General features: G+C 42.6%; 1 protein-coding gene across 1 annotated transcript in view; it reads left to right on the top strand.

The window, feature by feature from the left end:
* The window catches only part of LOC138601865 (poly [ADP-ribose] polymerase tankyrase-1-like), a 115204-nt gene that overhangs the window by 27870 nt on the left and 69740 nt on the right, over positions 1-17594 (top strand). The window contains exons 5-6 of the mRNA XM_069673140.1: positions 11066-11102; positions 14530-14605. Of these exons, the coding sequence (XP_069529241.1) occupies positions 11066-11102; positions 14530-14605 (113 nt within the window). The remainder of the gene's footprint in view (positions 1-11065; positions 11103-14529; positions 14606-17594) is intronic.

The raw sequence follows: 17594 nt of genomic DNA, 5'->3' as shown, positions 1-17594 counted from the left end.
TCCACTACAAACAACTGCAATACAATCCATTTTATTCTGCAGTTATCACAGGGCAACGTATTGAAAAGTTCAAGAGGGGTAAATACTTTTTAAAGGTTTAAGTGGTAAGACAATTAAAATGGTTTCCTTGGTAATTGATCGATATCTCGACAGCCCATAATCAATGAGATTATTCTACGTTTGGGGGGCAATGATATTTGCAGAGGACAATCAGTATCACTAAAGCGGCTCATTCAACCGTTTAATGGCCTTGGCAAACTGGAAGCACAGTCCTTTTTCAAGTGGACCACTGCCAACAGTCAGGAGAGATCAACAGGTTCAGCCGACTTATTCAACTCTGAATATTAAGCAAATTATGTGGTCTTAAAAGGATCATATACATTGATTACTTGACTCTGTTCTGGGGGTTTATTCAGAGCAGATGCCCTCCAGCCAAACATATCCAGAGTTGAAGCAATGATGGGCTTAAAGATCAGCCTGTACCACCCAATGATCTTTCCAAAGATAATGCACCCTGACACACAGCTGCTTCGTCACCACGGAGACAAACCACCACAGCATCCATGACAACCAGCTAATAACCAGCTCATGGATTAGTCTTCTAGTCGTCCAATATTTTTCCAGGACAAACTGTATGAGATTTTTTTCCTTTCTTTTTAAAAAACATTTCATTGCACTTTGAAAATGAATTGTGCTATGCAAAAACACTTTTCCTGCTCTGCCTTTGTGCAGCATCCCTGTCAGCTTGTCAGAAGTGGAACTGGAACTGTTACAAATCACATCTTTCCACTGCCAGTCCGGTTTTCATCTCTTGGAATCAATTAGGGCTTGTGTCCACCCTGTGCTGCTTTTCAAGCTAGCAATGCTAAACAGAAGCTTTGGGAAGTGTTTGTCCCTGCTCCCGCTGCTGCTATTTGAAAAACAAAACAGTTTGAAGTGTGGTGTACTTATTCAGAACATATGTGTCTTCATTAAAAATGTATTATCGCTATGCTGAATGTTGACGTGCTGTCAGAAAGCACTTCTTCTTGTCTGTCGTGAATAAAGAGAGAAAGAAAATTGTTGCTTTGAAGAAAGGTCTGTTATGGGCAGACAGCTTTAACATAGCTGGAAATTAGTGAGCGTGCTCTCTCACAGGGGCTGGCGGAAAATGATGAGAGATTTAAGAGAGTGAGGGAGATGGAGAGAAAGTCGATGAATGAGTCGAGGCCAGAGAGATGGAGCTGGGGTGGAAGAGAATAAACACGGAAAGGGAAAGAAGTGAATTGATGTCTAGGAAGTGAACAAATACAGGGAGTGAAAGGAAAGAGAGGAAGAGCGAATGAGGAAAGATGCCGATGCTCACTGGCTGTGATGACAGACGAACAGAGAGATGAATTGATGCGACTTCAAGCGAATTCAAAGGAACTGGAAGAGTGGGCAGCGCTGATGGGTGTATATGATAACAACCTAATCTGGAAGACAAAGAACTGCTGTAGCTGCTCTGAAGGCTCCGTCCTGCTAATGCAGCCGGGCCAAAGGCAATCTTACACCTGTGTGCACCTTAGAGTGTGTATGTGTGGGAGAGAGATTGTGTGGATTCCTGTGGCTGCGAGGCCCAGCGTGTAGCTTTCTTCCCTTTATCAGTGACATGCTCATTGATTACCACAACGACTGCTGTTCGATTGGTCCCCAGTGATGAATGAGCCACCTGAGCCTATTTCCAAAAGGACCTAGCAAGAGAAGTAAAACGGAGTGACTGTTTTTTTTATATTTTATTGTGTGTGTGTGATGCACTTCCAAGGTTCCCTCACCCCATTTGGGCCATTTTCCCGCAGCTGAAATTGCCTAGTTTTCCACACGGCTGCACAGCTCCACCACACTGAGTGAGTTAGAGAGGGCAGGCGGCCAATCTGGAAGAGTAGACTGACAGAATTTAGTTAATGAAGTCAACTAAAGTAAAGAAAAAATATGTACAAACCAATCTGTATCCCTGGATGCGGCCATCTCCTGAAAAACGGTTAGGTTTGGATGAATAGAAGGCACCTCTGAAGTTGAGTTTAAATGTGTGCATATTGAGCGTGTGTTGATAGTCGCGAAATGAGATTCTTTCTTTGAAGTGAAATATATTTAAGCAGGGTCTGCCTTGCAGGAATTGTAAAATGCTTTACATTTTAACAAGTCAGTCTTTGTTAATCAAACAAAATGACTTAACGAAGCTCTTTATCCTCGGGAAACAACCGGCTTTACACAAGAAGTTATTAGATGTTCTCAGAAGATTACACATTCATTTAAAATGAGGAAAATATATGAATAATTTAAAAAACTTTGAAATATATAAACTACACTGTAGAAGTTACAACATATCTGTTGAATATTTCAATAATGTGTTTTGATTATGTGTCCATGAGTCAGGAGGACCAGCCTGTGTGTTTGGCAGAGAAATGAGCCGACTGCGGTCTATTATGTTCCTCCTTGGTTGTTGCGTGACTCTTGTTTATGTGCCAAAAATCAGGCCAGCTGCTATATGATCTAATCTTTCCAATATTTATTTCACCGCAGCAACTTTTTATACTTTTGCTCTTGAGAGGAGGCGTGGGTGCTTCTGCCTCCATATTGTCCTTTCTATCTACCTAACAAACAGTGAAGGAAATCCCTGGCCTTTTCAGGCATGCCAACTAATTTCGTGATACCATCACGAATTAGCTTTGTTTTTAGTCTCTTTGTTAGGCCCCTTAGAGGCAGTGTTGTTTACTTGTTAGTGATATAAGGCGCGGGAAGTCCAAGGTTTAATCCGAAAAGCCAACTGGGCTTGGTTGAGTTCTTTTAGAAGAGGTTGTGAGGGGGTGTAATGTCTTGATGAACTTCAGCCAAGTCAAGTTGCCTTTTGGATTAAACCTTGAATTACCATGACCTGGATGGCTGAGAAGGAAACGTTCAAAATCCATGGCCTTTTTCTGCTGCCAACACCAACAGGCTCCACGAGTAAAGTGATAATCTCTGTAAGATATAATAAGAGTTTCGTTCTATTATGCGGTACCCTTCCAAGATAACCACACGTCTCATTTGGCTCCCTTTGTTACAGTTGTAACTCTTGTTTCTCCTCGCTGACGGTCCCTTTCCTTTGTAGACTGTTTTCCTTCATCTGAGCGTCGAATTTGTTTCTTTTTCTTTGTATTGTCACCTATTTTTGAAGTTGTATCTGTAGTCATAGATTAATGTTTACTCGCAACACTTGCAGAGAGCGGGATTTTTTCTGTGAAAGTTGCACAAGACACCCGGTCCATAATCATCAGTGGGCCATAGGCTCAATCACCATTGTGTTACCTCATTTGTTGATTGATACTTACTTAACAGTAGCCACTAGCTATTACAATTTCAATGTTTTATTTACACATTGTTGTATTATGTGAAGCACTTTGTGTTACATTTTATTTGTATGAAAAGTGCTATACAAATAAAGTCTGATTGATTGATTGATTAATCAGACATTTATTTAAGTGAAAAAGAGATTATATCTTTAAAAACACAATTTAGCAAGTAAGAAAGAAGTTGAAGCTGCTCAGGGATTCTGTCTTAAAGAATCCCCTTTGCAAAGCTAGATATACTGTACATTACAACCAACTAACTTGAAACGTCCTACATCATACAGTAAGTAAGGGATGGGCATTTATAGTGCTGGCACTGTGCTTCTGCTTTCCAGCCAACATCATCACCATCGATGTCAAACCACATACAGGGTTTGATGGGTTGGAGTACGTACTGTATAAAACACAACTTTTTACAGTCGGATTTACTACATAATTTTCCGTATCAACTTAAGGTCATCGACAGATACACACTGATGTTGTAACATGAAATAATAAAACAGCTGTCCAGTTTCGATACCAAACATCTCGATTCTTACAAAACTCAGCAAAGGGAAAGAGGGCGGAGCGGGCGACCAAAAAGTTAATCCAGAGCTGTTCTCTTTGGTGCACACTGTAAAGCAATTAATCACACAGAGCAAGTGTTGATAGTGTGTGAAGTAAGCTGAGCCAGTTTGCAAAGGGCCCAAACAGCCTCTCTAATAATTTCCGTTGACCTCCCATTCATTTCTTTTTTTTTCCCTGCTTTTGATTGGTCTCACCGTGCACAGACCCACTCACAACCTCAGCAGTTGCGACCTTGCTGAGGTTATAAGTGGATCTCTCAACTCCTGACTCAAAGCCAGTTGTTGTATAACAGCGGATAAACTGCTTCTACAACAAATGATATTTGATTTGAACACACACCAACCCACACACACACACACACACGAGCAGACAGCTGGGCACTGAGGCGACTCATGGTCCAGTCAGCATCAGTCAGCATCATCTGTGCCTGTACAACCACTTGGTACACAGACAGACACACACACACACAGACACAAACACACACACACTGAGGTTCTTGCTGCGTGGTTAAGTTATATTTAGGATATATTTATTGGGATGGTTTAACATTGACTAGTTTTCACCTGTGCACAATCCTGCATCGATCATGCATGCACATACACACCTATGAAGGGAAGACATGTTTTTTACGCATACAATAATTGGAATTCAAACAGTGATTTCTGGTGTCTACTGCACTCTGCCAAGGGAGTGACACACACACACACACACACACACACGCACACTCTAACACAAAAACACACATAATATCATCATTCAGGAGGCAGCTAGCCTGTCCCAAGCTTTAACCTGTCCTTGTCTCTTCTGTTTGGAGTCAGCAGGTTTGTCGACGGCGCACGCACGCACACACACACACACACACACACACTGTCAGACTCAGATATGTTCATACATACTCATTCTCCTCACTTTAATAAGACATAACTCTGAGACGGTTGCCTCCTTGCATACATAGATGTAGCAACGCTGGCACTCGCTGCCAGTATTGAAATGAAAACGTTCCTATTAATATTTGACCTTTTAAGTGTTTCACGGACTTTGTGACTCACCTACGATGAGTGAGCAGTAATGTTCAGACTCGGTCTCACCAAAAAGAAGCTGTTGGGATACAGCCAGTTCTTCCCCTCTGCATGCTTTGTGCGTTATTTTAATCCCTTTGTTTTGTCAGCTCTAATATTTAGTCACTTAAACAAGCAAGCCCCAGCCGGGCCGGGCACACATTGACATATATTTTTATTCAGACTGCAGCACGTCCAATAATGTTAGATGGACTTGAGGTACAATCAGGGAACCGTAAATATATTAACATTTACTAAACATTTTGATTGTGAACAGTAGTGGTGGCATTAAAACAACTTAAAACTTGCCCTGTAGGTCAAACTCAAGCCAGACTTTAAAAAGGGGGGTAATTTCAAGCTTCATATTTCACTCTGTGATACCTGTTGAGTAGCTTAGCATAATTTACAGTTAAAAAAACTTCTAATTTTTCTCACCCTGGTGCTCTGCGCAGGTCCTTATACAGCCTCTACCTGAAACGACTCAGTCAACCCCGCCCCTACAAGCTCACTTTCTTTTGATTGGACAGCTCCCTGAAGCTTACTGACATAACCAAGTGCAGTGTGTAAAAAAACAGTGTGGAACCTGGCGTTCACAGCAGTCTGCAGACCGAGCTGAGAAGCCTGGGGATTACTCAAACATACTTTTACCTACAGATTTGAAACTTCACCCACGTTTAGACTGGACATCCAACATTGTAACATTATATAATGTCTTAAAATGTGAAACAGCATAATACCCTCTCTTTAATGCACATTTAGTTTCACAGTTTCCAACATTGTGTTGAAGTTAAAAAGGACTGCTTTGTTGGTTATTTTTCTATTTCTAAATGTTTCTAGGGATGCTTTGATTGAGTGAATCAGGGCTGATACCGATGTTTAAACAACAATTATGCCGATGGCTGATGCCGATGTTTTTTTCTATAACTGTTATTTTTGTAATTATTAATGCCCTCGTCTGGATAAGGTGCCAAACTTAACTTTAATCATAAAAAAATACATTTATTCAGGCCTTCATTACACTCTATAAGAAAGCATGAATTCAATCTTTCAAATTCACAATACATCTTCTTATTTAAACTGCTTTTACATAAAAATGATCTTTTTTCAAAACATAACATACATCATTAGCTGTCATTAACCTAACCCTTATTTTGTGTACAAAGAGCGTCCCTCGCATTGAACACAACAAAAAAGCCCCCCCCCCAGCTGCTAAAACGCGTTCTGTCTGATCGGGCCCTTAGTCTGTTTTAGAATCACCTGGTCACGGTACATTTTTCAGTGCTTACATAGCCTAACAAAAAATTTTCTGAAAACATAATTTATGTCACAATAAAATTTACTGCACAATTAAAGCAGTTAAATAATTAAAAACATCGGCTACTGCCATCGTCGTATGCCACCTTATTTGCTTCTGGGCCGATGTCAACACATTGCCGATATCGGCCTATGTTCAGTCGATGCATCGGTGCATCTCTATATGTTTCATCCTACGTTTACCAAACCCCATTTGTGAACATGTCGAATTCATCGAGCTGTAAATGAAGAAACAAAGCACAATACATGCACAGGAAAGTTATTGTTTCTGTGATGCCTGTAGTGTGGGAGTGTAGTCCAGCATATTGGCATCTGATTAACAGCTGTAACTTGTGTGTGAGAGAGAGAGAGTGAGAGTGAGAGTGAGAGTGAGAGAGAGAGAGAGAGAGAGAGAGAGAGAGAGAGAGAGAGAGAGAGAGAGAGAGAGAGTAATAATTAAAACTGCTGAGTCACAATCACTTTAGCTCTCAATGCATGAATAATATTGGAAGCAAACTGTCGCCATGCAAAAAGTATATCTCACACTGCCTACCATTCATTTATAAGCCTTCATTTGCACTCTGTGCATGACAGCAGACTCAGCTGAACATGATGATATGGAATATGTTTTCGTCGGGGTGTAACTAACACTGTGATTGATTTTAAAGCCCGAGTCACTTCCTGTCATAAGTCATAACTAAAAAAGTGGAAGGAGGCATAGCTTAGCATATGTTAAATGTCACCTTTAATGTTATTTTGTTGTTGTTTAGTAAACCACTGCTGCTCCGAGAGGTTAATATCATCCGTGACTTTACCCACTCTGCCTATAATAAGTGTCGTGACCTGTTTTATCCGAGGAAAAACAATCTCACAATTTTTATTTTGTAGAATCTGTGCAGATATTTCACTACCAAATCAATAATGTAGGGCGCTGAAGAAAAATATTATTAAATATGGAAAGGAGTTGTAATTGGTGCAATTTAACAGTGACATTAATAATGATATTATAATAATAATGATAATATAATCCAGCTAGCTGTACGGTCAGGTGTGTAACGTTAAAGGATTCCTTGTCAGGACTGAATTGGTTCAAAACCACAGCATCTAATTTAGCGTCCTGATCTCTCTGTACATTCGTCTGTTCTCTCTTTGTATTCATATTTTTCTATCCCTCTGCCCCTCTCCGTCTCCCCCTTTCTTCTTCCTCTGACTGTTCCGCCTTAGCCTCGCTAACACCAATTATACTGTGTCAAATCCATGCATGTCAGTTTCCAGATCCCTAATCATCCCTTCTCTCTTTCATCTGCAAATCCTTTGTTCCTCCCTCCTCCCCCTTTTCCCTTCTCTGTAACCTTTCTTCTCCGCTCCTCACCCTACCCCACCCCTTCGCCTGCGCCGTGTACACACGGCCCATCCTCCTCATCCTTTTTCCACTTATCTGTATTACATTTACCTCTCCGTCTTCCTTTGATTCCTTTTTATTTCCTATTACAATTTTATACCTCTCTGTGTCTCTCCGGCCCCGCTCAGAGATGAACAGTGTTGCATGGATGTGCAGGCAGTTTCTCATATTGGTTTTTATGTGTGAATAAGACCTCAAGTCGCCTTTTAGTATAAGTTGCAAAGGAAGTCTTCATTGGATGGACCTTGTTGTACTGTTATCTGTTGAAGGCATTGTTTACCTTAATGACTCGACATCTCAAGGTGACTTCTCTTCTATTTTTATTCCATATTTCCTCCACGCTGTAGTTGAAACTTAGCCACTTTCATGTGGCATCAATTATGTCTATATTTCCTCTGTAGAACACTTATATAAGAAAAGCACAGCAAACAAACTTCAGTTAAATGCTTCTATAGCTCTTTCTAATGAAAGTCTGTGTCTGGACGTCACTATAAACCTTTTAGCGAGAAACAACTTCAGGCTGAAGCTGGCCAGGAGAGAAAAGGCACTAACATTTCGGTAAATAATAACTATTCAGAATTAAAATGAATTAATTTTATTTGGCCGCCTTCCCACTGGTCAAAAAACACAGCTTTTTTGCTTATGCGGAAAGGTTACAATCGGCATCAGACCCGGGCACTTATCACCTCAGCTCCAATTGGCGTAGATAGGAACACGAAGCCTGTGTCGACACGCTAATCTTAGCCTGCTTTTCGGCGCGATGCTTTGACGTGCATTGAAGTTCAGGCCGCTGTCGCGTAAATACAGAAGAACAACAAACAACGGCGAATCTGTTCTTTGTTTCGTACAAGATGCACCAACACTGGTAAGACAGCGAGGTGAGAGAGCTTCTTCTGATCTGAGGGGAAGAAGAAATACGGCGACAACGCGGCCCTGTTTGTGACGTAGCAGAAAAGAGACCCGAAGGAGTATACTCCACTGGCAATGGGAAAAGAGACAACGGGTCTTCTTGGGTCTGAAAAACCCATGTCAACACGCTTATTTTGGTGGGAAAGGGGTTTTTGGTAGGGACAATGCAATTTAACATAGTTCCAGTACAGAGCACAAAATCGAGTTTATAACTTTCGCTAATTTTCAACTCTTGTCCCTAGATGGGCCTTTAGATATACAATTTAAGAAAAATTGAAGCAGTCAGTATCAAAAAACCACATAGAACTACAGATTTGAAAGTACAGTTAAAATGCCATAATATAACTCTATAATTAGAATTTGAGCTGTTAGGAACAGATCAAGTCACCACATCCTCAGGAAAAAAAGCTCCAGCATGGAACAGCCAATCAAAATATTTTTTTCTTTTTCTCTTTGTGTGCACTTTAAAAACAAGATATTTCTCAGTTTATTAGTGATATTTTGAAGCTAAGCCCACCTTACCTAAGCTTGCGTCTCCTGGCTGTACCTTAATACCCTAAAGGGACATTGTAGGGGTATTAGTTCGGCTCTTGAAAGTTTAAAGAGTCTGTGATGGCCTCAGGGTGATATCAGAGTGGGTTTGAAACTTGAAATGATAAGAAGAAAGGCTGCACTAAGAACTGACGATGTGGAGTTTGAAAGAAGATGGGATTTAGGAGGAAAAAGGGTCGGCTGTAAGAGGCTATGGAGCATAGGATCCAGTGTCTTGGAGGCTTGACCCATGATGGGAAGTAGAAGTCAAAGGTCATATCCACATAATCTGTCTCATTCTGTGAGCCGTAGCTTCCTTGTCTCATTACTTCATGGGAGTGAGGAAAGCGAATAAGCGCCAGTTCTCAAAATGTTGAACTGTTCCTTTAAACACTGAGAAGGTCTTTCACATCTCAGGCTGTTTTTGTTTATATTTCAGGTAAAGATATTAGGGATGCACGATATTATCTGCACATTATGGGTATCTGCAGGTTATGGCTTGAAAATGACATGATGTCGGCATTGCCAGATATGTCATTTTTCTGCTGCTATTTTCTGTCGCTGAAACACTTTAATTATGCCCATGCTCGATGATTCCCTAAAAAAGCTTGACGTAATGCTATGACATTAACTTGGCGCGAGTGGGCGCACACACCGCCTGTGCAATGTTGTCAACAATATACAAATTAAGACTAAAAAGTCACAGAAACTCGAGCCAATGAATAGAAGTTAAACAACTTTCACAACTCTTAACTAGCTAACAGTTAGCTCACATTCTCGGACTTAACAACATCAAACACGAAAATACAATCGCGGCCAAAGTCGACGCTAACAGAGTGTAACATAAACATCAGTGCAAAACTAATTTACACATTCATGGACGCACACACGATAAAAAGAGTTTGTCGGCGATCACTGGTGTCTCCTTAGTAGGTGCAGTAAACAAGTCCGGGCATGTCCCCATCACTTGCGTTTTTTCGGCGGGATGCTGCATTCAGGTGCGCACAGAAACATGAGTGATCAGACACGTGACCTTTTGTACCACGCCTCTTACGTCAAAAAAGATATAAAACATATTTAAGAAATGACGTGTATTATCATCAGCAGACTGATCAGGATATAATATATTATTATGCATTATCTTCTTTTGCATTCTTCTCTTTAATCATCAATACTCCGTATGATTTACAAAGGGTGCACCCTTAAAGAAAGACTAATCTGATTAGCCGTTACTTAAACAGTGTTACATATTGCATGTCAGAGAAGAGCTTCTGTCTCCCCCTCCCTCGTCTGTTTCCCAGGCGGAGGAGACACATATGGGAAGGTGTGTGTGTTGTGACTGTAGTAGCAGGGGGGCAGGGCTAGGAGAGGGAGAGAGAGCTGGAGAGAGGGGCGAGGGAGGAAGGGGGAGGGGTTTGTTTATTTCTGTTGTGTTTTTTTGATGTTAACTGCGCCTCTTGAGCCCACAGGAAAAAAAAAAAACAGAGAGAGAGACAGAGAGGGAGAGAGACAGAGATGATGGAGAGTGAGGGAAGATGGTTAGCAATATGAGCGTCGGCACGGAGACGGGAGACAAACGCGGCGAAGGCGGGAGGGATGGACGGACCCACGGACGGATAGAGGCAGCGCGTGTGTCAGACTGCCGCTCCTCGCCCAAACAATGAACGCGCTGTGGTCGCTGCCGGCAACGCATCGTCACGGCAACCGGAGCCAGAGGGGTGCGCACTGAGCGAGAAAGGCAGAGAAAGAGAGAAAGAGAGGAGGAGGAGGAGGAGGGGGGGGGAGATAGAAAGAGAGATGGTGTCTTCCTCCAGTGCATAGATCCTTCCTCTGTGTGTGTGTTTGCGTCTTTACATGTGTGTGTGCTTGTTCTCTCTGCTCGATCATGTGCGTGTGTGTGTGGTCACTGTGTGTTAGCGGCCAGCTGTCTGACACCATGATCTTCTGTAATCATCTAGGTGAATACAAGAAGGATGAGCTGCTGGAGGCTGCGAGGTGAGTACCACTCTCTGCATGCTCTTTGTTTTCAGTTTGCTTTCTTCCTCCCTTTTTTTCCCGCCGTATTTTCCTTCCTTCCTTTCATGTTTTTCCCCCTCATTTGTTTTTCCTCTTCCTCGTTCACCTGTTCAGTTCTTTGGCTTCCACGGTTACTTTCTTCTCACCTCCTCCCCTTGTTTGGTTTCCCTCCCCTTTTCATTCCTCTGTTCCCTTATCTCCTCTCCTTATCCATTTTCCCTATTTCCTCTTTTCCCTTTCCTCTATTTCCCCTTTGTTTTCTCCGCTTCCTCTCCTCTCTGATCCACTTATGTGGTCTGTTTCCCTGTCCTTGTTTGTTATCCTTTGCTCTGCTTGCATGTTTTCTTGCATCTTCTCTTCCCTCTCAGCTCCTCTCTTGTTCCTCATTTCCGGTATTTTCCTATCACATCATTTTCCTGTGTTTCCTCTCCTTGATTCCTCCTCTTTTTTTTTCTTTTCTTCTTTCATTTCCTCTCTCCTCTCCCTTAGTCTCTTCCATCCTTTGGCTTTTTTCCCCTTTTGCTAATTTTGTTTGAATTTCATCATTTTCTGCTTCCCTCAATTTTCCTTCCAACTTGTCATTTTCCTGCTCTCTCCTCCCAGTGTGCCAAACTGTTTAACATATGAACACACACACACAGATACACTCAGCTCCTACAGTAGACAGGTGTTTGGGATCCAGAGAGCTCAGAACATGTGGGCCAGGGACACTTGTGCATTTCGGAGGCTTGTTTTGGTTGCAGGCAATGCATGTGGGCATGTGTTTGTGTGTGTGTGTGTTCGGCGTGTGTGTGTGTGTTTTGGTCTCTTGCATGTGGAAATGGCATCGCTCTCGTTTGGGATTGTGTGTGGGTGGCTGAGCGCTCAATGCCTCTACAGCCTCCCTCCATCTCTCTCTCTCTCCCCCTCTCTCACTCTCTCTCCCAGGCACACACACACAGACACACAGGGAAGCAGCTGGCCTAGCATAGCAGTACCCCAGTGTATTATGGGGTCAGCAGGCTGTTTAAGTGTGAACTGTGAACTCTGTGTGCCTCTATCACAGCTGAGCCACTGACTGGCACAACACCAATGTCATTTCTCAGAAAGAAATTTCTTTTTCCTTTTCCCTTTTTTAGTCTTGTGTTTGGTCAAATAACTCCCACACAGGGCTCATGGGATATTGGGTTTTTCTGCTTTATTTATTTTATTTTATTTTTTTTTCATTTTTATTTGTGGCCCAAAGAGCATCCTTGCACGGTGGTATAGAAGATTAATAGGTAGAGCTGGTTAAATGGTTCTACATTGTACTTAAATGACAACATGCATTGACTGAAAAAAACATCATGTTATTCATAAAAGCAAATGTGGACTACAGAGATATATTTTATACATTGCCACTTTGCTGCACCACTACATTGTGTAAACACACCAGAGAGCTATAAACAAGCAGTCGCTTGTTTACGCAGCAACATTAGCATTCATTTAGGGTCATACTCCTGTCCACTTGATATACACCAATCAGCCATAACAATTATGACCTCATATTGTCTAGGTCCCCTTTTTGCCGCAAAACAGCCTTGACCCGTCCAGGTATGGACTCCACTAAACCTCTGAAGGTGTGCTGAGGTATCTGGCACCCAGACGTTAGCAGCAGATCCTTTAAGTCCTGTAAGTTGCAAGGTGGGGCCTCCATGAATCGGACTTGTTTGTCCAGCACATCCCACAGATGCTCGATTGGAGATCTTGGGAATTTGGAGACCGAGTCAACACCTTGAACTCGTCGTTGTGTTCCTCAAACCATTCCTTAGCGCATTATCCTGCTGAAAGAGGCCACTGCCAATAGGGAATACCATTTCCATGAAGGGGTGTACTTGATCTCAACAATGTTTAGGTAGGTGGTACGTGCCAAAGTAACATCCACATGAACGGCAGGACCCAAGGTTTCCCAGCAGAGCATTGCCCAAAGCTTCACACTGTCTCCGCCGGCTCACCTTCTTCCCATAATGCATCCTGGTGCCATGTCTCCCCCAGATAAGAGACGTACATGCACCCAGCCATCCACGTGATGTAAAAGAAAACGTGATCCATCAGACCAGGCCGCCTTCTGCCATTGCTCCGTAGTCCAGTTCTGACCGACAGTAGCTCTTCTGTTGGACCCGACCACATGGGCCAGCCTTCGCTCAACACATGGCCGTCCATATCCCTATCGCTGGTTCAATGGTTTTCCTTCCTTGGACCACTTTTGGTAGGTGCTGACCACTGCAGACTGGGAACGCCCCACAAGAGCTGCAGTTTTGGAGATGTTTGGGACATGTTTCCTGCTTCCAACACATCAGCTGGGAGGACAAAGGGTTCACTTGCTGCCTATGCCACCCACTGCCAGGTGCCATTGTAACGAGATAATCAATGTTATTCACGCGACCTGTCAGTGGTCATAATGCTATGGCTGATCGGCGTATGACAAGAAGATTGACACCACTGTCCCATCAGTCTGTTAAATATAACACTTGGGTTGTAGAGATTAGCCTAGCTTAGCATAAAGACTATAAACAGGGTGAAACCGAGAGTGGTATCAAAATAATTCCAAATCTCCCAAAGTGCTTCATTACTGCATCGATTTTTTGTTCTGTCTTTTAACTCGATTCATATCACTGAGATCTGACTGCACGCCTAGTTGTGCTCTCGATGCATCCATTAAACAGACAAGCACTCACACATACAACACCATGTCCTTCACCTCTGTTTAAATCCTCAAGATGTTGCTTGCATCAGAATGAAGGCTTTCTTTGTTTGAGCACCAGCATTAAGAGGCAACGAGTTAAGCAAGAGGGAAAAAGAAAGAGAGAAGTAAAAGGAAGAGGCGAGAAACAGAAGGAGTCAGAGGAGAGATGGAAAGGATGTTGTTATCTTTTTAGGACAGAGAGTGAAAGATACAGAAACAAAGAGGAGGAAGGAGAGGCCCGATCAGAACAACAGAAGTAAAACGAGCGAGGGAGAGGAGGGGAACATAGAAGAATGGAAGAATAATCCTTTTCTTTCCGAGTGACAGCTTCTTCCTTTACGGCTGCTACAGGGATGATGTCCTGGCAACACTTTCCCAGTGGCCGCCCAATGCCAGGGCAGCAAGCCTAGGAACCAGGAAGCACACAACAACAGCATGAACAAAAGCTTAACTCCTCTGTAGCGAGGCTAAATGTTCGAGTTTCTCAGCGCGTTGCAGTCAGATTTACAAGGAGACACACACCTCTCAATCCATCCATGTTTGTTTCTTCGGATGAAATTTCTCACGCTTTTCCCTTCGAGCTCCTTATCTCGTTCGCCCTCATTTTCTCCCCCACACTCTCCTGCTGAGGAACAGTGTTAATCCTCTATGGTGTTGGATGTTTTCTATCTAATATGTGTGCCTCCGTGTGTGCGTTTGCAGGAGTGGAAACGAGGAGAAGCTAATGGCCTTGCTTACTCCGCTCAACGTCAACTGCCACGCAAGCGACGGCCGCAAGGTAAGAGGAAGGCACACAGAAACACGCTGCAACGCAGTAAAAAGCTCATCACAGATATTTTCTAAATGACTGCCCCTCAGGAAAGTTATTATATATCAAACTGGGGCTTTGTGGATACTATTTCTTTATTTATTTTCAACCTGGAAAGTGAAACAATTCTGTTATTGGCAGCTCTGGGTCTCAGTCGTACCAAGTAATCCAGGCACTCTCCAGCAGGCATTAGCAGCCTTTCTTGGCTGTCAGTCATTAAAATAAATGGATGGAGACACAAGCCCTTCAGTGAAAAACATCATGCTGAACAATAGAAGTGCATAGCAACATGCAAAACGATTTCTGACACAGGCACAGCTGTTTCTCTCTCCCTTTTGTACCAAGAAGATGTGATGAAGATGACACATTTCAAGTGTTGATGGCGATGTTCCTGTTTACATGTACATGATGTATTTGAGTGTTGATGGTTATGGTGGTGATAGTACCTTCAGGTAAAGTAGTTGTAAAGAGGTAGACGAGCAGGTAGCAGTGGTAAGAAAGCCGGCGTGTTCAATGACTGTATGCTTACAAAGCAAATGCAACAATTTCTACAGCTGCCTCGTCCTTGATGCTTTCCTGCACCGAGAATTTAATTTAGCTTTTACTTTGCCTGAAGTGTGAGAAAGCTCTACCCCGTAATGCTGAGGCATTCACCTTGCCCGACAAGATCTTAACCGAGGTAATAAGTTAGATGAAGTTAACCCCTAAACACACCTAATGAAGAAAAATAGCTGCTTACCCAGCCTCAGATTTAACCAAAACCCCACAACAACACAACATAGCTGTGACTCAGTGTGGGCGCAGTAGCCAGAAATGCAGGTCACACCGGCCCAAGTATTTTTAAAAGCCTCAAAAATAAATCCCTAGAGGGTAAATTCACATGTTCAATCTGCACAAAGAACCGCAGAAGAGGAAAGAAAACTTAATTACATAAATGATATTCAAAGGCTTTTTATATTATATACACCACAACCAATGACTGTATATATAAGTGGACGACGTGTCTCCATGTGCTCTCAACGTATGAAATAGAAGCCAAAATAGCCTCTGTGATTTGGGCTGCCATCTTCTGATGGTGATGTCATTTGGAGCCAGAGCTGCGCAGTAGAGATCTGTGGGTGACGCCACTGTAGCCACTTCTGCTAACCAAAACACACACCTGACTTACTGGGGGGGGAAAAAAACAGCAAAGATCCCGCATGTCAGCGTGTTTAACAGCAGAACAGCTTCTTGTGTTGGTCTGAAGCAGACGTTCACAGGTATGTAAACTTAATGACTGTAGTGATTGTTTGAGTTACGTCTCCTCTCGCCTTTCATCCTCTACTCTGATAATCCGGAACAGATCGGCTGCAGGAGCCGTATTTGTCAACAGAGCTGTCAATCATCCTTTTTACAGCATCAAATAACTAATTAAAAATAAACTTGTCAGAAAAATGAACACTTGGACGTAAGTCAGCATGTTAAGAACTAACTATAATGACAGAAACCATGTGAGAGAAACATTTATTTGACTATATTTTTGATTTTATAATTTGACTCATGTCCCATCTGTTAACATGGAGGAGGCAGGCTTTATGACCTATACTGCAGCCAGTCAGCAGGGGGCGATAGAGAGGGTTTGGCTTCACTTTTAGGGAGCTGTCATGTCGTCCATCTTTTTATACAGTCTATGATTATAATGTGTATTTCAGGTAATGACTTATTGTTTAGGTAATGTGCAAACCCTAATGGGCCAATGCAATGAGTCTGACAGTGCGTCTCTGAAAGTCTTTAGTAGTAGTGTATATATATGTATATATATGTATGTGTATATATATATATATACATATATATACTTATATATACATATGCATATATACATTTATAAACTCTGTGTGTCTGTTTCTTTGTATGTAAAAATGTGTGTGTGTTCACGTTTGTTAGCACAAAGATTTCCATCTGTAAATAACTTTATGTTCAGGTGACTTTTTGGGCGTTGTGCTCACTGAGTACAGGTCACTGTCACTGTGTTGCCACCTTGTTTCCAAGTTCTCTTAATTTATCCATGCTTGGACCGGGCAGAGCCTGCTTAATTAACAGCCACCAGAGTGTCGGTTAATTTCCGGTGCTGTGATGCACAGAGCTGAACGTAATGAAGGAGGTATATTGAACTAGAGCGAGCCTGCTTTACAGTTCCTCCGAGTTCCTTGCGCTGCCCACCTTTATGTTGTGAATAGAGTGTGTAATCCATCTGTAATTATTAGCTCTTTGTTTTTGCTGACTTTGCTAGAACCAGAAATTAGTGCAGAGTTTAACAGTCGGCTAATGTCACACTTGGGAGTTCATTCTGGAGTTGTTGGACTGCAGAGTACAGAGTGGGACTTTAGGGTTTGTAGAAATGCTGGACGTGCTAAATGAAATTCCAGGCATCTCCAAAGAACATTGGCCGACAGAGGAAAGTGCTGCATGTTCACTAAATAGAAATTATTTTGTGACCACTGCATCAGCTCATGCTTCCTCGGGGAGTCCTGAGCCTCAGGTTGAGCTGTGCTGCGTCACAGCGCTCCGTCTGGTTTGTGAATGATTAGCCCCCCCGATGAATATCTGGGAGGAAAAAAACAGTTGTGTGTTAGCTCGTTTTAGCTGAAGCAGTCCCTGTAGTCCACCATATTACTGTTTTCCATCGGGCAGAAATAAAAACTGCTTACGCTGACTGTGAGCTGAGCGAGATTGAAGCGCCACTCTGCATGGGCAGCCAGCCGAACTGGTCCTGGGTTCTTGTGCGGGTCTCTCGGGGCTCTAAGAGAAACAACATTTCAATTATGATGTCAAACTAATGACGCATTAATGGATGGGTCTTTCCACATGTTTAAGTGCAGAGGAAGCTGAGGCTCTGTTAAAGCGACCCATCCAGGAGAGATATGTTTCATTTGAGTGATCTGATTGGTTGGAGACATTTTCAGGAAACAGAGATGGCTAT

Source organism: Semicossyphus pulcher, unplaced genomic scaffold (genome assembly GCF_022749685.1).
Source record: "Semicossyphus pulcher isolate SPU_LCO1_2020_fin unplaced genomic scaffold, fSemPul1.0.p SCAF_22, whole genome shotgun sequence".
Classification (NCBI taxonomy): Eukaryota; Metazoa; Chordata; class Actinopteri; order Labriformes; family Labridae; genus Semicossyphus; species Semicossyphus pulcher.
The sequence above is the reverse complement of the archived record's forward strand: the minus strand, read 5'-3'. Positions and strand labels throughout refer to the sequence as shown.